General features: G+C 37.2%; 1 protein-coding gene and 1 long non-coding RNA gene across 2 annotated transcripts in view; one reads left to right on the forward strand and one right to left on the reverse strand.

Moving 5' to 3' along the window:
• The window catches only part of SCIN (scinderin), a 77671-nt gene extending 68208 nt beyond the window's left edge, over positions 1–9463 (forward strand). Inside the window, exons 12-16 of the mRNA XM_038556959.1 lie at positions 626–803; positions 1495–1616; positions 5160–5237; positions 7338–7398; positions 8607–9463. Coding sequence (XP_038412887.1) covers positions 626–803; positions 1495–1616; positions 5160–5237; positions 7338–7398; positions 8607–8734 — 567 coding nt within the window. The 3' untranslated portion in view covers positions 8735–9463. The remainder of the gene's footprint in view (positions 1–625; positions 804–1494; positions 1617–5159; positions 5238–7337; positions 7399–8606) is intronic.
• LOC119867091 overlaps positions 1–20758 on the reverse strand; it is a 59201-nt gene that overhangs the window by 20614 nt on the left and 17829 nt on the right. The window contains exons 3-4 of the long non-coding RNA XR_005369476.1: positions 12870–12955; positions 11864–11932 (exon numbers count right to left, since the gene is read on the reverse strand). This is a non-coding gene — a long non-coding RNA (uncharacterized LOC119867091). The remainder of the gene's footprint in view (positions 1–11863; positions 11933–12869; positions 12956–20758) is intronic.

Consider the following 20758-nt stretch of genomic DNA (forward strand, 5'->3'; position numbering starts at 1 on the left):
TATTTTTGTACCTTACCATACTGTTTTGATCACTACAGCTTTGTAGTATACCTTGGAAGTTTGGAATTGTGATACCTCTAGTTTTTCCTTTTCAAGATTGCTTCAGCTATTCAGGGTATTTTGTAGTTCAATACAAATTTTAGGATTGTTTGTTTTAGTTCTGTGGGAAAATGCTGTTGGTATTTTCATAGGGATTGCATTGAATCTGTAGATTGCTTTGGGTAGGTGTCGCTTTGGTTATTTGGAAAACTTTCTTCAGGAGAGAAGAACTGAACATCTTTGCTTTATGTATATCATGTATGCATATTACACCCACTTCCAAAACATCAATCATAGCCCATACTTGTTCTTATGGTTTCTTTGAATATTATCTTTGTTACTTGTTACTTAAGTTTGGCTACTTTTATTCTTAGAGCCCTGTGCTGCTCTCTGCAGGCAGTTGAGCATTAAAGTGATACAGAGCAAGGTGCTACTGGTATTTCTAAGGCCATCGTGGTGTCCCAGTGCCACCCTGGGATCAGGACAGAAGGCGATGGATGGTTTGTCCCTGTCAGTTTCTCAGACATGTTTATTGAGGGAGTCGCAATGAATTTGAATCACTGTGTCATTTTTCTTTATATTCTAGGTAGATGTTGATGCACAGTCTTTGAATTCCAATGATGTTTTTGTCTTGAAACTGAGACAAAACAATGGCTACATCTGGATAGGAAAAGGCGCTAGCCAGGAGGAGGAGAAAGGAGCTGAGTATGTGGCAAGTGTCCTCAAATGCAAAACCACAAAGATTCAAGAAGGCAAGGAACCAGGTGTGTACTGCAGTGTCAAGGACACTAGCCAGGACTTCTGTTTGGTACAATTGCTTATCATATAATTCATTATTTTCATAAATAAGACCTTCAAAGCACTTATAGGGCATTGTAAATCCTTCCATTAGTTTCAAAAATGGGTGAAGATACCTGCTATATTTAAGTAGTTTCTTGACATTAAGGTCAAGGTGAAATAATATCATTTGTTAATATAAGGCAAGACCAGTTATGTATACAATGGAATATTACTCAGCCATTAGAAATGACAAATACCCACCATTTGCTTCAACGTGGATGGAACTGGAGGGTATTATGCTGAGTGAAATAAGTCAATTGGAGAAGGACAAACATTATATGGTCTCATTCATTTGGGGAATATAAATAATAGTGAAAGGGAATAGAAGGGAAGGGAAAAGAAATGGGTAGGAAATATCAGAAAGGGAGAGATAACATGAAGACTCCTAACTTTGGGAAATGAACTAGGGGTGGTGGAAGGGGAGGAGGGCGGGGGGTAGGGGTGAATGGGTGACAGGCACTGAGGAGGACACTTGATGGGATGAGCACTGGGTGTTATTCTGTATGTTGGCAAATTGAACACCAATAAAAAATAAATTTATTATTAAAAAAAATAAGGCAAGACCAACTCTCTGCTCCTGGAAATGCAATGGATAACTCATTGTGTTTTTCACAGAGGAATTTTGGAATTCCCTTGGAGGGAAAAAAGACTACCAGACCTCTCCACTGCTAGAAACACAGGCTGAAGACCACCCGCCTCGGCTTTATGGCTGCTCTAATAAAACTGGAAGATTTGTTGTGAGTGTCTTGCGAAATACTGGGGTAGAACCAAACAACATTGGGAGAGGCATTCTGGTGTGGCTCTAACACTTTTCAGCCATGTCATTGCTGTGATTCTCAGTTTTAGCCCTCTTATCTGCAAACAGCAGTTGATAATCTTAGCTCTACAGACGGTGGTTTTAAGAGTCAATGACGTCTGAGTAGTATTCCATCGTATACGTATAGGACTACTACTCAGCCATCAAAAAAATGAAATCTTACCATTTGCAATGACATGGATGGAACTAGAGGATATTAGGCTAAGTGAAATAAGTCAATCAGAGAAAGACAATTATCATATGATCTTACTCCTATGTGAAATTTAAGAAACAAAGCAGAGGAGCTTAGGGGAAGAGAGGAAAAAATAAAACAAGATGAAATTAGAGAGACAAACCATAAGAGACTCTTAATCATAGGAAACAAACTGAGGGTTGCTCGAGGGGAGTGGGGGGGGGGTAACTGGGTGATAGGCATTAAGGAGGACACATAATGTAATGAGCACTGGGTTTATATAAGACTGATGAATCATCTCTGCCTCTGAAACCAACAATACATTAGATGTTAATTAATTGAATTTAAATAGAATTGAAATAAAATAAAATAAAAATGTATGAGATACCTAAACAAAATAGGAAAACAGGTAAGCAATAAAGCAAACTGTGGAAAGAACTAAAACAGGTCTATCTTACATGTAATTCTGAAATTAGATAAATGCCTGTTTTCAAAAAAAAGAAAGAAGTGAGGGGAAGTTAGTATGGGGAGTTAATGTTTAGTAGGTGTGGAAATCAGTTTGGGAAGATGAAAATGTCTGGAGGTGGATACTATAGAATATATGAATATATACATACACACTTGAAAATGATTAAAATTGTAATTTTTATGTTATATGTATTTAACTACAATAAAAAAGAGTGAGGAACACACATACACAGGAAAGGAGTCAATGGTGTAATGGATGTCAAAACGTAGGAATACTGTAAAGTACTATATAAATAAAGCTGCTTTTAAAAATAGCAGCTACTTTGCACCTGTGTCAGCATGAGGTTGTTGCTGTATGAATATGCATGTGGTTGGATTTACTGATTTAATAATTTGACACTTTCTGTGGGAAACCATGGTAGTTTCTGATCAAACTGTGTCAGTTTTACACTTCAGTTTCCCAGGGAATAAAAAGTTTCACCACGTTGACTGCCTAGAAATATTATGAAAATATTATGATCATTGGGCAGAATCATTGAAAGCTACGTACACCTGCAAATAAACTGAAATCAGCAAGAATATTCTATTTTATAGTCATTCACACACAGGCTTTGAATTCCAGACATTTTGAAGTATCTGGTGTACAGGACTGATTTTATACTGGGCTCCAAGATATCCTGAAGTACAACCCTCTTATCTCACTTTAACCATAAAAATTGTTTTCTGTTTGACCTGCTAGGTTTTTTGAGGAAGAAACTGCTCATGTTTAAACCACATTTGAAGATTATAAGTGATTTGCCCTAAAAATTAAGATTCAAATTAAAGATTTGAATTGTGATAAATATTTGGTTGCTGGGCACCACAGTTGCTCACTACTTCCTAGGAAATCCCTGAATTTTATTTTATTATTTTATTTTATTTTATTTTGCGCAGAAATCCCTGAATTTTAGAAACTTGTTAGAAATAATGTTATTTTACTCTTTTAACTGTTAATTTGATATGGCATCCAAACAACTTCTTTTTCAACTAATCATTCTGTAATTTCTTATTAGTATTATATACTAATATTGCTGTAAATGACATGCTTGTTTCCAATGAAGATAGGTTTTACAAAAATAATACCTAGGCTTTGTTCTCAGTCAGGTTCAAAAAAATCTATTAGTCTTTGTTTTTGTCATGAATATATTTAAGGGAAATATACTTTCCCCTACACCTATTCATTTTCTTGTTTGATATTTGTAACTCTGACCATTCCCTTCACAATTTAAGGAAAAAATGTCATTAACAAGTATTTGATCTGGCTATCATAATCAGAAAGTAGACTTTAGGCATATTGATTCACACAAGACAGCAGAGCCTATGGGTTAAAAGCACAGGTTTTAGATCCCATCTGCCTGTGCAGTATCACTTACTTGGTGATACTACTTACTGGCTATGTGACCTTAGGCTGGTTACTTACCCTCTTCTGTGCTGTAGTATTCTCATCTGTAAAGTGGGGAAAATCCTAGTACCCACTTCATTCAGTTGTATGAATATGAAATTAGTTGTTCATATAAAAGATTTTAGAATCATGCTTTATATGGAGTAAGTGATATTTAAAGTTTTTGCTTTTTTAAATCACTCTGTGATTGGTAAATATTCCATAAAAAAGATAATACAAACTAAGTTTTTGCCTTCTGTAAGTAGTTTTTGTTTGTTTTCTGTATAACAGTCTCAAAGCTTTATCAGATTACAACAAATATGAAACTGCAGGTTGCCTGGGACCGCATTTACCTGGGCCAGGCCCAGCTGGGAGGTTCTCCTTTGGGCTACAGGTTGGATTCATGCCTGTTTTTCAGTGACTGAGCCCAGGAGTGCAAGAGGGCCTCTGATGAGTCACATTTGCTAATATGACATGGCCAAGGCTGAGGGCACCTCCACTTACTCAACTATACTACAGAGTCACACAGCAGAGGGAAGGAGAAAAGAATTAAGAACTGTGATCTGATCTGCTACATCTTCCTAAAAATCAGGGGGTTCATTATCCAGAATCCTTTAAAAATTTTGGACTTCAGATAAATATCTGCCACTGGTAGTGGGTGCATTAAACTAACCCTTCCCAGTAACCTTTAATGTCAACTACAGAGAACACAATTTAACCATTTAAAATAATTATAATAAAGCTTTGCATATGGAATATTATATCATCTTGGCAAAAATAGTTGGTTTAGAAAATGACCAGACCTATTGATCTTATTAAAATATTCTTGACCAGGCTCCTGGGTGGCTTAGTTGGTTAAGCAACTGACTCTTGATTTGGGCTCAGGTCATGATCTCAGGGCCCTGGGATGAAGCCCCAAGTAGGGCTCCGTGCTCAGTGGGGAGTCTGAGGCTTCACCCTTTCCCTCTGCTCCTCCCCCTGCTTGTGGTCTCTCTCTCTTAAATAAATGAATAAACCTTTAAAAAATAATGATAATAACCTTGACCTACAAAATAAAAGACAAATTTAATACTTAGACCGTAAACTCCAGTGTCTTTAGGGACTAGAAAGACAATGGAAATCTGTGAAGCAGCTTGTCACAAATGAGCGATAGCCTACCTAAGGCATTCTGGTGCAGTGTTTATATGAAGCACTGTGCTTCCCAGATAAGATTCCATCAGTTTGTGATACATGAGTAAACAGATAAACAATTATCTAAACCTTTATTATCCAAAAAGAACCCAAAAAGTGACTATCAGGCTTTATTTTTGTGGTGCTCCAAAAAATACGGTGTGTTTGTAACCTGTGTATTAGAAAAGTTATTGCTTTACTGTTTGATCATAAAACTTTTTCATACATTTCAGATTGAAGAGGTTCCAGGAGAGTTCACCCAGGATGATTTAGCAGAAGATGATGTCATGTTACTAGATGCTTGGGAACAGGTAAAACTATATTTGCTGTGCTTATACTTGGGAGCTGACAAAACCAACTTTGAAAAATGACAAGTCTAATAATAAATAGATTTAGGCTGTATTTTAAAAAGACAACATAGTTTGGCAAAAACAATAAAACTAATACATATAGCAAATTGATTTCTTAATGTGGAAAAATTCTATGGCTACCATCTGTGGGTGTATAGTTTTAGGCAAAAAACTTCTATTTTTCATTTATTTCTAAAATTCATTCATTCCCAATTTATTCATGCATTCATCCATTCATTTAACTAGTAAACACACTAGTGGGTGCAATGCCATGGGGGTATAGTGCCATGGGGAAGACTGAAAGATTTAGAATTTTTCTTAAAATCTAACAAGAAGGGGATCCCTGGGTGGCGCAGCGGTTTGGCGCCTGCCTTTGGCCCAGGGCGCGATCCTGGAGACCTGGGATCGAATCCCACATCAGGCTCCCGGTGCATGGAGCCTGCTTCTCCCTCTGCCTATGTCTCTGCCTCTCTCTCTCTCTGTATGACTATCATAAATAAATAAAAAAAAAAAATCTAACAAGAAGTCATCGTAGGGGACCTCTGCTCTGGGGAAGAAGCAGATGCAGAATAATTTTGAATCTAAACAGTAAAATATGTTACTGTTGTGTGTATCTTTATTTGGGAGAAAATGAATGGTGATTTGGCATGCTGTGCCTGATAGTTGGATTTTTTTGTTGTTGTTTTAGCCTTTGTGTAAGCTAATAATAGTGAAAGGGAAAAGTAAATATATTAGGAACTAAATTGTATAGAACAATTATGAAACCCATATCTGGGGCAGCATAGGTGGCTCAGTGGTTTAGTGCCGCCTTCGGTCCAGGTCGTGATCATGGAGATCTGGGATCGAGTCCCACACTGGGCTCCCTGCATGGAGCCTGTTTCTCCCTCTGCCTGTGTCTCTGCCTCTCTTTCTCTCTCTGTGACTCTCATGAACGAATAAATAAAATATATATATAAAAAAGAAACCCATTATCTGAATTAGGCCTCATCTTAGAGTCGACCCCAGTAATTGTTAATTCTGGGTCTGTTCTTAATTGCTAAAGTCATTTGATCATATTACTCCTTGGCTTCTTGGTCTAGAATCACCATATGTGAATTTGGAATTAGTCATAGATTCTCTCCAGGTGAATGGATCACTTATTTGTAGATAGGAAATTTAAAATGTCATGTGAATAAAACACCTTTTCTATATTAAGAATTATAAAATAAGAATGGCATTTCCTTATTCAGGAGAATTTAATTATTTCCGTTTGTAGTCCGTTCTATAGTCATAGATACTTGAGATGATTTCCCTTACTACATTTCATTTTTTAGATCATATTTTTCATTTTTATGACTGTGCTGTTATGGTTTGTTCTGTGCCCTGCAAGTAAATATTTCAGTGCTTTCAGTATGAATTAGAATACAATCAAAACTAATTGGGTCAAAATTTGTCTGCCAACAAGTTATTTTAAAGTGATTTAAATATAAGGTAATAGAGATATTTCAGTATTGAAGTTCACAACCTACACGTTTGACAAGAAGATACATACAGAATATGTAATTATATCAGTTAAAAAAAAAAACCTCAGTATTTAAATACTAATCATTATAGCACTTACACCAAAGTGTTAGAGGATACAGTTTTAGGTGTATACTACAGGCTTAAGACAGAGGTTTTGCAAGGGAGTCTGAGGTCCTCACAAACAAGCTAAGTGTGGTCCCCCCAAGATAATAATAATATGGGGATCAAGACTGCCTTACAACCCCAAGGGGTGCCTGCAGAAAAGAGCCAATATGTTGTTTTGAGAAAGTCGATAAACTAGAAAATACTATATAAACCTGAAATGCCAGAATTTGAATTCTGGAGTCACTGGCTGGCTATCAATTTAGAGTGTCTCCTAATAAGTGCAAACATTGGGAGAAGGATGGAACTTCTCTGCACCTCCTTCTCCACGAGGATCCCTAACTTCAGGACTTGCTGTGAAGATGAAATAAGCGATGTGTGAAGGCACTTTGCATAGGGCTTGCACCAAGCTGATACTCCCCAAACAGTACATATTCTTATTGTTTCATTTTTCAGATTTTTATTTGGGTTGGCAAAGATGCCAATGAAGTCGAGAGAACAGAGTCTCTGAAGTCTGGTAAGCGAGATCCCATGAACAGTGATGACATTTACCCTGAGTGGTTATTACTAAGTTCTTGACTGTTCTTTTCACCACATTCTTCAAAACTACATATTAAAACTGAGAGGAATCTAGTAAGCTTTCACTTTCAGAACTAAAGAGTAATGGATTTTTTTTTAACTGAAGCATTTCATAATAAGAATAAGAAAAATGTTTGTTACCTAATTTAGAACATGATTAATTAATTCTGAAAACTTTAAATTCAATTAATGGTATTTATTATAGAAATATAAGACCTCTATCACTATGATAACCTAGATTTTTAAAAATTCTTTTTGAGTAGTACTGTTCTTTTTGGCACAGTTTTTTTTTAATTTTTGAAAAGTACAAGAATAATTATGCCATAAGGATAATTCTATAAAGTTTGAAATTTTTTAGGCAATCATTAGACTGTCATGTGCAAGGAGATAAATCAATAAGGAATTGTTCATATGGAACAGTATTTGGCTACTTTGGGACAATGGAAATTTGATTCATTACTTTTATTGGAATACTTTTCATTCTATAAATTTTAGTTTAATCAAAACTGACTCTACAACCCAGCAATTGCACTACTAGGTATTTATCCAAAGAATACAAACATAGTGATTTGAGGGGGCACATTCACCCCAATGTTTATAGCAGCAATGTCCACAATAGCCAAAGTATGGAAAGAGCCAGATGTCCCTCAACAGATGAATGGATATACACACACACACATATGGAATGGAATATTACTTAGCCATCAAAAAGAATGAAATCTTGCCATTTGCAATGATGTGGTTGGAGCTAGAGTGTATTCTGCTAAGTGAAATAAGTCAGAGAAAGACAAATACCATGTGATTTCACTCATGTGGAATTTAAGAAACAAAACACATGAACATAGGGGAAGGGAAAAAAATAAAATAAGGAAAACAGAGAGGGAAGCAAACCATACAAGACTCTTAACTCTAGGAAACAAACTGAGGGTTGCTGGAGGGGAGGGGAGGGGAGTGGAGGGATGGAGTAACTGGGTGATGGGCAGTAAGGAGGGCAGTTGATGTAATATCACTGGGAGTTGTATGCAATTGATGAATCACTACATTCCACCTCTGAAATTAATAATACAATATATGTTAATTAAATTGAATTTAAATAAATTTAAAAAACAACAACTAATGATGTGTTTATCTTTCAATTCTTTATAGCCAAAATGTATCTTGAGACTGACCCTTCTGGAAGAGACAAGAGGACACCAATTGTCATTGTAAAACAGGGCCATGAACCACCCACATTCACAGGCTGGTTCCTAGGCTGGGATTCCAGAAAATGGTAAACTGGTTTTTGTAGGAAAACAAACAAATATTATGGAGCAACTGTCTCATTGCTGTTTTGAGGGGAAGAAAGGGTTTTTTTTTTGTTTGCTTGGCTTTAGAAAATTAACCTCAGCCGCCATATGGCTATTTTTTAATGCCTAGGATTGGTTTGAAATTTTTTTAAAACTAGAATTTTCTTACATTAGTATTTTAAAATAACCTAAATAAATTTTTGTAATATTTTGTAATATTTTGAACCAATATTAGCTCTGCTGGAAACTGATTTATATCTTTTTATATGACCTTTTAAAAGTGAAAAGCTGCATATAATCTAGGGGAATTTGTCAGAGGATTTTATAATTCAGGAGCCTTTAGCCAAGTTTGTTAATACAGGAGAGAACTAAGCCATAATGCCTCTTGAGGTTATTCACTTTCCTATGTGTTGTGAAGAATTGTGTATTTGCAGTGGGGTTTATGTTAAGAAGGGTTAAAAGTTTGTTGTTATTTTCCTTCAGCCAATGTGACTCTGATATCATTGACTCCTAAGTGTCATTTCTAAGAGTAACTTTACCATTTTTGCCTTTTTAAAAGCCTTTGAAATCACAGCTTTTTCATGACAAAATAATTATAGTCTTATCCGGTTGGATATATGTATTTGACAGTACATGTTTAACACCACAAAGGTTATGTACGAAAAAATTCACTAATGCTGTCTTTCATCATTAAAATGCATCTCTTTTTGGAAAGGTTTTTTGTTGTGACATTTTATTTAAATATGACGTGTGAGTTAATGACACAATTAGTTTTAAGGTTAAATACTTTTATGCATAAATAAATACGAATTTAATATTTCTTAATTCATCCTCATTAAGTAGTCAAAATTAAACAACTTTTCCAAGGTTACATAATTATGAAAGATTTAAATACCAGTGCATATGAAAGTTGGGCCCCATTAAAAGATAAACTGAGGCATATTAAACACCTCAAGAGTTTATATGAGCAAAAATCAGTTTGGATTGGGCAGAGCTCAGGGAAAGACTTTTATAGAGAAAAAGTAAAGCAAATTAAGGAAATTGTTGATTGGCTGGGCTTAAAGCCCAGTTGGCTATTTGTGCCTGGTTGTCCTCAGGTTTTTATTTTTTAACCTTGGGGCATTTATAGGTTTAGACTTTGGTTTGCTTACATAGGTCTCCAGAGTATTAGAGCCACATCAGTCTCCCAGCCTCCTGTTCAAATAATTTAACGGACCCCAGAAAACAGGAGTAGGGCAGAAGGTGGAGCTCCAGTAAAGCAGAAATCAACTTTGGCAGGAGGCTAGGAAGTGGCTTGTTGAGGAGCAGGAGCTACATTTCCATGGAAAGGGGATTTGGAGCCAAGGAGCGATCTGAGGAATTCTCATACTCTCTCTGGGGGAAATGAATGGTGTTATGTGTTTCAGACTGGGTCCTGGCATGGAGAAGTGAGCCCAGTGTCATTATAGCCGAAAAGTGAATGGTCTTGTGGGGACCTGCAGCTTATATGAGTGATGAGGAAGCCCTGAGAAGCTGCACTTCCAGGGACTATTCCTTCAGTCAGTAAATATTTTTTTTTATAATAGGCATCTCCTGGGTCTCGCATCTTTGAATCCAACATGAACGAAATAAACAAAACCCAAACAGTCATGGAGTTTTTTTTTTTTTTTTATTTACTTATGATAGTCACAGAGAGAGAGAGAGAGAGACAGAGACACAGGCAGAGGGAGAAGCAGGCTCCATGCACCAGGAGCCCGATGTGGGATTCGATCCCGGGTCTCCAGGATCGCGCCCTGGGCCAAAGGCAGGCGCCAAACCGCTGCACCACCCAGGGATCCCAGTCATGGAGTTTATATTCCAGGAAAGAAGCTAACAAAAACACAGGCACTGAGTGGTACAGTGGTCCCCACTTAACCCTCAGTCTTGCCTTCCATGGTTTCAGTTAACCGTGGTCAGCTGTGGTCTGCTCTGTAGCAGATGATCCTCCCGACTTATACTCAGAGGGTCAATGGGAGCCTAATGCTACGACACAAGGGCTATGACATTTACTTCACTGCATCACGTAGGCATTTTACCATCTCACCTCACCACAGGAGAAAGGGTAAGTACAGTGCAATAAGATATTTTGAGAGAGAGAAAGCCCACATTCACATAACTTTTATTGCAGTACATAGTTATAATTGTTCTAGTTCATTGTTGTTAAACTCTTGTAAGAGCTAATTTATAAATTAAACATTATCAAAGGCAGCCCAGGTGGCTCAGCGGTTTAGCACCGCCTTCAGCCCAGGGTGTGATCCTGGAGGCCCAGGATCGAGTCCCACGTCGGGCTCCCTGCATGGAGCCTGCTTCTCCCTCTGCCTGTGTCTCTGCCTCTATCTCTCTCTGTCTCTCATGAATAAATAAAATCTTTTTTAAAAAAAGTTATCAAAGCTATGTATGTATAGGAAAAAATGTATATATAGGGTTCTGTACTAACCTTAGTTTCAAGCATCCACCGGGGATCTCAGAATGTATCCCCCATGGATAATGGGGACTACACTATATTTTAAAATGTATTAGAATATAAGTTCTATGGAGGAAAGACACATAGGGAAGGAGGACAGGAAAATAATAGGTGAGAGTGAGGCGGAGTGCAATTTGAATAGGGTGGTCACAGAAGGTCTTGTTGGGTAGATGACGTTGAAACATGGACTTGGGGGAGGAATGGGCCTGTGATCGTGCCAGGCGCAGAGGCGGGAGTGTGCCCGATGGCATGGCTTCATTCTCGCGTGCCTGAATTCTAAAGAAGCAGGGAGATTCCTTAGGGTTCTCTCCTATCACCATTGGACTAGAACCAATTCATCTTAAGCAGAACAGCTGCTTTAAGCCTGAGCTGTGAAAGGATTGCTTTCCTAGACTCCAAACCCAAGTACTCAGAGGCAGGAATGGTGACACTGAAGGAGGCAGCCACTCATCAGCGCAAGCCCTGTGTGGGGGATGTGTCTACTGGGCAGCAGTGCCCAGCTGGAACCCTGGAGGTGGCCCCAGAAATTACCAGTGACTACAGCCGCTATACCAAGAAGACTTAGAAGCCCTACATTTAGTCAAGTGGAGGGCAGCTGGTGGAGAGATGGGAAACAGAGGATTTAGAAAAATTACCTGGAAGGAAGCTAGGGAGTTGCTGTTTTTGAGTTTCACACCAATATCTGCTATGGCTTGGAGAAACACCTGCAAATCAGATTAAATCACTGTGAGGGGGAGGGAAACCCATCTACTTCCAAAAAGGTGATTGGTGGATTATAAAAGGATCATTGTTCTATGATATGATAGTCTTAAAACTCAAATTATATGTGAACCTCCATAGAAATTAGTCTTCTGGATTTAAAATGCAGTTTCAGACAGCCTAATTGATGTAAAAGTTTTATAACTTTCTATTTTTCTTGAACAGAGCTATTGCTTATTAATTTTTAATATGAACCTTAGATTTATTTCTTCTCTTTGATTTTCCTCAAAGACTTTTGGGATGAGAAACCAAAACAAGGAACTTCTGGGTGGCTCAGTGGTTGAGCTTCTGCCTTCGGCTCAGAGCATGATCCTGGGGTCCTGGGATCAAGTCCTGCATCAGGCTCCCTCTGCCTGTGTCTGTGCCTCTCTTTCTCTGTGTCTTTCATAAATAAATAAATAAAATCTTTAAAAAACCTGAAACGAATATAGTTGGTTTTCAGATACTAGTGCTTTTACAGACCTTTCCTTGCTTCAGATAATAGAGCACACTCATTTTTGTATGAAATGTATGGCTAGAAAAGAAAATTTAGTGAATCCAGGAAACCGAAGTGCTAACCAGAAATAAGTATTCTAGTCAGAAGTAGAATTCTCAGGAATTTTTATTTTATTTTATTTATTTGAGAGCATGAGTGGTGAGGGACAGAGGGAGAAGGTGAAGCAGACTCCCCGCTGAGCAGGGAGCCACATATTAGTCTCTGTGGATATCTGTCCCAGGATCCTGAGATCCATGACCAGAGCCGAATGCAAACACTTAACCGACTGAGACACACAGGCACCCCAATCTCAGGAATTTTAAATAAGAAATCAGATAGTGATATTAACTGAGTAAAAGATCAGGAAACAAGGAATCTATGTAAAGTGAACTATTGTTTTGTCTTACCATTTTTTGTGTTATTTTGCAAGTTTACTAGAGAAGTGGCTTCAAAAATAACTTCTACAATGGACATTATTCAGAGGGATGAAATTCTGGTCAAAATAAAAGAATAATATTCATTATATAACTATATCTATAGATACAGGATACATATGTTGTAGTTCAAAAATGAGTTATCAAAACTCTTGCTGTCTTATTTTTTTCTCCACTATGATTTCTTCCCTTTTAGTTTTAAAGACTTACATTAGATATTTTTAATGTATGCTGTGTATTTTACAAATTTTCTAAAATAATTTTCTCTGAAATACCATCCTTACCATACTACCTAAAATATTAATGATGAGCTGCTTTGGTGTTGGGAGAAGAAAAAGAAAAGGTTGGATCAACATTTTAGTACATGTGCCTAGATAAAGTTTACATAGTTCAAAAAGTTAAAGTGAAAAGGAAACTGTGAAAATAATAGAAGAAAACATAGAATTACATCTGAATAGGGAAATCCATCATTCAATAGCTGGTACAGTGAGAAGAAAATCAGTAAGAACCTAGAGGTCTCAAACAATGTTCTCAACCAGCTTAACCTGATTGATAGGTACTGAATACTCCACCAGTAATAGAAATATACATATTTGCTCTTTAAGAGCATTTAAAATAGTCACCAAATACTCTGGGGCATAAAACAAATTTCAACAAGTGTAAAGTATTGAAAAATCATACAATGGTTTCTAACCATAGTGGAGTTAAACTACGTGTGAATGACAGGGAGATATCTGGCTAATCTCCAAATCTTTGGATGAAAGGAGAGATCCCAAGGGAAATGAGAAAATATTTTTATGTCAGTGAAAATTGGAATGCAGCATATCAAAAGCATGGCTAACTCAGTATTTAAAAGAAACTTGAAAACAGTAAATGTTAACAGAATAAATAGAAAGGCCTTAAGTCAATGATGTAAGCTTCAACCTTAAGAAACTGAAGGAAGAGCAAACAGCTCAAAGAAAGCAGAGAGATGGAATGATTAGAACAGAGTCATCCAGGAAAAGGGAAGAAATATGAATTACTAATATCAGAAAAAAGAGGTTCTATTACCATAGAACCTGTAGACACTAAAAAATAAGAAACATAATTTTATGCTTATAAATTTAACACTAACAGGCAGATTCCTTGGAAGACAGGGACTAATAATGCTAACTCAATAAGGAGCACCTTATTTTGCCACCTGAGTAGCAAAACGTGTGCATACCAAAGAAATTGAATTCATAGTTATATATCCTAGCGAAGTCTAGGCTTAACTGGACTTCACTGGTGACCTCTGTCAAGCATTTAAGAAAGCAACAAAACCAGTTCTATACAGACTCTTCCACATAATAGAAGATGATTAAAAAAAAAAATGTCCTGACTCATTTATGAAGCCAGTATACCTGGATACCAAAAAGAAGCAGATTATAAGAAAGAAAACATACCAGCATTTCTCAAGACATAGATTAAAAATCTTTTAAAATATAAAAAATCAAATTCAACAGTATGACAAAAGCAAAGGAGTTTATCCATGGAATACATTTTAACATTTAAAAATTTGTCAAGAATTCTCCTTATTAAGACTACGAAGGGAAAACCATATGAACATTTGAATTAATGCAGCAAAGCATTTAATAAAATTAAATAACCATTCATAACAAAACTCTCAGCAAACTAGAAATAGAATGGAAGTTCCTCGATTTTAAAAGGGGTTTTTGCAAAAAAAAAAAAAAAGTGCATCCTATCTGAAAGTGGGAAACAAATGTTTCCCACTCAGATCTGGAGCAAAATACAGTTGTTTGTGCTTATTTTTTCTATTCCATATTTTACTGGAGGTTATAAGCAGCCTAATAAGGCAGGGTTTCTAAACTTTGGCAATATTGGCATTTTGATACCTCTTTGTTTTAAGGGGGGCTGTCCTGTACATTACAGGATGATTAGTATCATCTCTGGCCTCTGCTTACCCAATACCAGTAGCACTCTCCTCTACCCACAGTATACCAATTGGAAATGCTTCCAGACATTTCCAAATGTCCCTGGGGAAACAGAAGCACAATGGCCCCTCCATGGAGAACTACTTCAATAAGATAAGAGAATGAACTAAAAGACTCAAAGATTGAAAAGGAAGAAATATTCCTTGTGAAAGTTATCTGGGTATTAATAGCCTTTAAATGTTCCCAGGTGATCGTAATATGCAGCAAAGATAGAAACCTAGTCTAACCCTAACCCTCTGCAAATCAAATACAGCTCTCTCCAGCTCCAGAGCCCTCTTCATTAAACAGGGAGCATACTTAAATTATTTTCATATGCAGGAATAGTGAAAACTATAATTATTTGTCTTTTAAACACGTATTTGATAACTAGCAAATATCCCTTTGCCTTAAAATTTCTGTCCATGTCCTATTCTAGCCTCAAATCAAATTTGAGGCAGTCAATACTCCATTATAAAAAATCCACGCTCCAACAGCTTAAAATTTATTTTCTGTTTATCCTAGAATTTTACTTTAAAGTAATAAGAATGGAAGCTATTTGTAACTCTTTTCAAATTCGTTTAAACAATGATCTACCACCTGATTAAAACAAAAATTAGGACGTTTTAAAAGCCTTCAGAACTGTGTACATCTAAACAGCACAGTAGAGGGCACTCTTTCTCCACATTAATAAAGACAGGCTTTACTCGTTTGTAAAAAAAACACAGAAATACAGTCATATTTATTTCTGTTTTATATTGAAAGAGAATGGTGCTTCTAAGCAGGTCAAATGTGGCTGTGTTCTCACTCAAAAAATATTTTATACTATCTTCTAAATTTGAGGTTCAACAGAGTGCAATCATATATTGATTTTTATAATATATTTGCTACATGCCAGGCTATCTCTGTGTGTGTGTGTGTGTGTGTGTGTGTGTGTGTGTGTGTACCAGGATATATCCTGGTATACATCCTTGAACTGGTGATACAGCACAGGGCAGATAATTAAGGATACCCTGTCCTCAATGGAGCTACAGTTTAGTGGGTAGAAACAGAAAAGAAGTAAATAACCAAATATGTATTGTGCTGTACAGCACTAAGTGTTATAAAGAAAATAAAGCCAGAGAGGATAGCATTTGTGGGATGAGGGATTCTATTGTAGATGGAGCGAACAGAAAAGGCCTTTCAAAGACGACATTTGATCAGAGACCTAAAGAAAGTAAGCGAATGAGTCTGTGATGGTTAACTTTGTGACCCAGCCATGAGATGCCCAGATATCTGGTTAAACATTGTTTCTGAGTGTGTCCATGGAGGTGTTTCTCAAAGGGATTAGCATTCGAACCAGTAGACTGGGTAAAGCAGATGGCCCTTCATCCAATCTGTGGAGGGCCTGAATAGAAAAAAAAAAGATGGCAGAAGGTTGAATTGGCTCTCTCTAACTACTTGAGTTGAAATACCAGTTTGCTGCCCTAGGATGATGATTTATAGCATCAGCTCTATTGGTTTTCAGGACTTTGTACTCAGATGGGAATTTATACCACCAGTTTTCCTGGGTCTCCAGCTTGTAGACAACATATCAGGGGCCTTCTCAGCTTTCATAATCACTGGAGCAAATTTCTTAAAAATAATTCTCAATTATACACATGCACACATACATCCCTCCTATTGGATTTGTTTCTCTGGAGAATCATAGTTACTGACTAATGCCGAGGACATATCTCTGGGCAGATCCAGCAGAGTCTTTCATGCAGAGGGAAAAGAAGCTGCTTGGCTTGTTCAAGGCACTGTAAGGAAGCCCGTGTGGCTAGAGGGGGATGGGGAAATGTGGGAGATGAGGCAGAAAGGTAGTAGAAGCACAGATCACATAGAAATTGTGGTATTTTAATTTTCCCTCTGGGTGAGATATGTTGGAGTAACATGATTTGTCTCACATTTAAAGAGGATCGCTTTGGCTGCTGAGTTAAGAAGAGAGTGAGGTTGGTGAGCCTGGAAGGAGAGGCCAGTGAAGAGCCTTTGATTATAATCCAGGCCAGAGCTGACGGGAGTTGGTAAGGAGGGACTGGATTCTGATATGTTTGGAATATATAGCCGATAAGAAGATAATGGATTTGATAATGGTGTGAGAAAATGAGAGAAAACGATTCTCAGAGGACTTGCCATTTACTGAGCTGAGAAATGCTGTGGGAGGAGAAGCTTGACTGGGAAACAGGAGTTGAACATGTTCCTTTTGAGATGCTTATCCTACTGGGCTGTCAATGTAGTTGTCAGGTAAGCTATTCAAGTTCAATAGAGAATTCATGGCCAGGGACATATATTTGCTGTGAGTCAGTGTATGGATACATTTAAAGATGTGAGAGCAAACATGATGACATGGGGTGTGAGTGTAGATAAAGAAGGCATCTGACAGGATAACCGAGTCCCAGGATATTCCATCATGCAGAAGCCTGAGAGATGGGGAGGAGCAGCAAAGAGGATGAGAAAAAGATCTCAGTGAGGCAAGAAATCCAAGGGTGTCCATGATAAGAATGCTTTGGTAAGGATGTTGGCTTTCTTTAGTCACACAACAGCCCGTGCCTTTCCGATAATATTCCAACAATATAATCATATACTTGTGAATGTTCTAGTGGATGCTTAAGGGGTATTCATCATCAAATTGTGTTGCGTGCTCTGTGGCAACATGCTCAGGGTCCTGAGGGAAATAAAAGAAAAGAAAAAAAAAGAAAAGAAAAAAGAAAAGAAGAAAAAAAGAAAAGAAAGAAAAGAAAAGAAAAAAGAAAAGAAAGAAGAAAAGAAAAGAAAAAAAAGAAAAGAAAGAAGAAAAGAAAAGAAAAGAAAAAAGAAAAAAAGAAAAGAAAAGAAAAAAGAAAAAAAAAGAAAAGAAAAAAGAAAAGAGATGGGGACAGGAGGGACACAGTGGATGATGTCCAAGCAGTGTCAGCTTTATTCAAGGTTCTACAATATTATATAGCATAAGCAAAACAAAGATAAGGAAGTGTCCATTCTTAGCATATTTGTGAATCCCTCCAAGCTTTCCCTTTATCAGCATGCAAGACAGACCCACAGGCACCAGAAGATTTAGGGTCCTGGTCAATAGATAAGCTTGTTGCTCCAGGTGTATATACCTCGAAGGAACATTATATATGGTTAACAGACCAGCAAGGACAGCACAGACCCTTATTTAAGTTTATGACCAGGCCAGAATAAATTGTATCTACGTGGGCAATCACATAAAAGCAAGCTCTGAAAACCATTGCTCAAGCCCTTTCTCAAGCGTCAACCAACTATTCACCCTTTAGGCTCCCGAGCCTTTTGAGTGAATGAGGGACGCAAGTCCGGACCTAATTTGGTTTAGTTACTCCAGCTAATCCATGGCCGCCCACAATCGTGCACTACCTGAAGCAGTGACTTTCGACTAGAGCTAATTTTGCTCTCCAGCGGACTCTTGTCAATGTCTGGTGACATTTTTGGCTTGTCACAGCGAGGGAACATCAAGTGCTACTCGCATCTAGTGGTTGGAACCCAAGGATGCCACCACACATCCTAAAGCACAGGAGAGCCCCTCACAACAAAGGATTATTTAGTCCAACCTGTCAACGTTGCCAAGGTCAAGAATCCCAAACCTAGAAGAGCTACATTTCAAAGTGGAAAAAAAGTAGTGTGTTACTACAGAGAAACTTAAGGAAGTCAGCTAAAATGAGATATTGCCACATGATAAGATAGCTGCATTCTTTTTTTAACATGATGTTTCACCATAAAGGACAAATAAGACCTTCAGATTAATTAACTAAATTTGCCATATTCTTATCATCATGACGTAGAGATCTTGTACCTAAGACTTCATTATTTAGCAGATACTAAAATATATGGATACAAGTACGTGTGTATATATATTTTTTTAGTTTTAAACACTAAAAATTTGATATTCTATATTTAAAATTGATGTTGCTGAATCATGGTATATTCATTTCCTATTGCTTCTGTTACAAATTATCCTGAATTTTATGGCTTAAAACAACACAAATATATTGTCTTCCAGCTCTGGAGCTCAGAATTACAAAATGGATCATCAGTGTTGTGATCCTTCTGGAGGCTTTGGGGGGAGAATCCCTCTCCTTGCCTCTTCCAGCCCCTAATGGCCTCCTGCATTCCTTGGCCCGTGGCCACTTCTGCCATCTTTAAAGCTGACAGTGTAGCATTTTCAAAAAAACCTTTCTCTCTCTCTCCCTTCCTGACCTCTGCTATGTGACCATTAGTAGCATCCCATTCTCTGACTGACTTTCCTACTTCCACTCCTTCTTACAGTTATAAGGGTCTTTCTAATTACATTGGGTTCTCCTGGATAGTCTCTCCATTTCAAGACCCTTAATTTAATCACATCTACAGTCCTTTTGCCATGTAAGGTAATATATCCACAGGTTCCAGACAGATGTGGTCATCTTGGAGGGTTTGTTATTCCACCTACTACACTGGGTAGAAAGGTATAAATAAAATGAAATCAGTATTCCAATCACTTGGCATATTGGGGGAAAACTGAGGAACTGATAGATTTTCTGACTCCCTTCCATCCGTTCTGACTCCCTTCCATCTGTTCCACCTTCAACCTAGACCCTCATCTCCTAAATAGAAAATAAATATAATTGTAGCTGGAGGGAAATCTAGTCAGCATTTCATCTCTTTCCTAATTCTTGCAAAGTTGCTGTTCTTGCTCCAACAGTAACTTTGTAAATGGAGAAATCTTATAAATGGAGGCAGAAAGAAATACCTCATCCTGGGGACTGTCTGTACAATTATAGTAACACTACTTAAAAGACAAAAGTAAATATGGGACAATTATGGAGACAAGGGAGTAGGTACAGTATATCATTGAGGTTTAGCCACAAACAAAATATTTAAACAACTAAGGGTCTAATTTCATAAGAGATTTTTGAGCTTTGGTTTTTGAGAATGGTATTTTTCTATTCTCAGGCACAGGATATCAGTGAATTTCCTGTATTTGAAGATACAGTAGAGACACTGCTAGAATGATAATAGTCTCAGCAGGTCATCAGCAAGGTTAGCCAACAGACTTCTAATGGTGCATAATATTCAACCCAGGTTCGAACGAGAAGAATCATTATTTGAAATTTTGACTTCTGAATATAAAAGTACTTCAAAAAAGGTCATATTTTTATTAGGTCAAGTATTATTTTACATGAGCCTTTACAAGGGCACTATAGATAACATCTGTTTTTACAATCCTTGAATCAGCTGCTCATTTAAGTCTGTATTTGATACTTGCCTTTGTAATGTTTTAGACCCCAAGAGGTCATCAGTTACTCAAAGCGGAAAATTTATATAATGCCTAACCATCCCTACAGAATCCACATAACCCTCTTCTTTATGTTCCCATGATGATATTCCTTAGGAAAAGAGGCTGCAGCCAAACACAATATATTTCTCAAGGAATTTTATAAATGTTGCAGAGGAGCGAATCACTTCATATTCTAGTACCAAACCTGCCACAAGCTCAAAAGAATGTGTAGCCACAAGCTCAAAAATAGCCACAAAATAATGATTCCACAGCTTTTAATGAAAAAACACTAATAGCAAACTTATTATGTTCTATTTCCTAGTAAGGATTACGGTACTCTGTAGTTAAAATATTCTATGATCCTAAAATTTCTAGCTCTATGGGTTTTAATTTTTTAAATGTATTTAGTGCTTGTTGACTTTAAGGATGATCATTACATGAGACCAAAAAGGAAAAGGTATAATTTCATTCCAGGCATGTTTTTTCCCCACAGAAAAGAAACTACTCAGTCTCAGCAGAACCAGATTCCCTCCTGGGCATCCCTACGATGGTACATAATATAAATCTGATCTATTAGACTTCCTTTGTTTTGTCAGAAAGCAATGTCATTGGTTGTAATACCAACA

Source organism: Canis lupus, chromosome 14, assembly GCF_011100685.1.
Source record: "Canis lupus familiaris isolate Mischka breed German Shepherd chromosome 14, alternate assembly UU_Cfam_GSD_1.0, whole genome shotgun sequence".
NCBI classification, from domain to species: domain Eukaryota; kingdom Metazoa; phylum Chordata; class Mammalia; order Carnivora; family Canidae; genus Canis; species Canis lupus.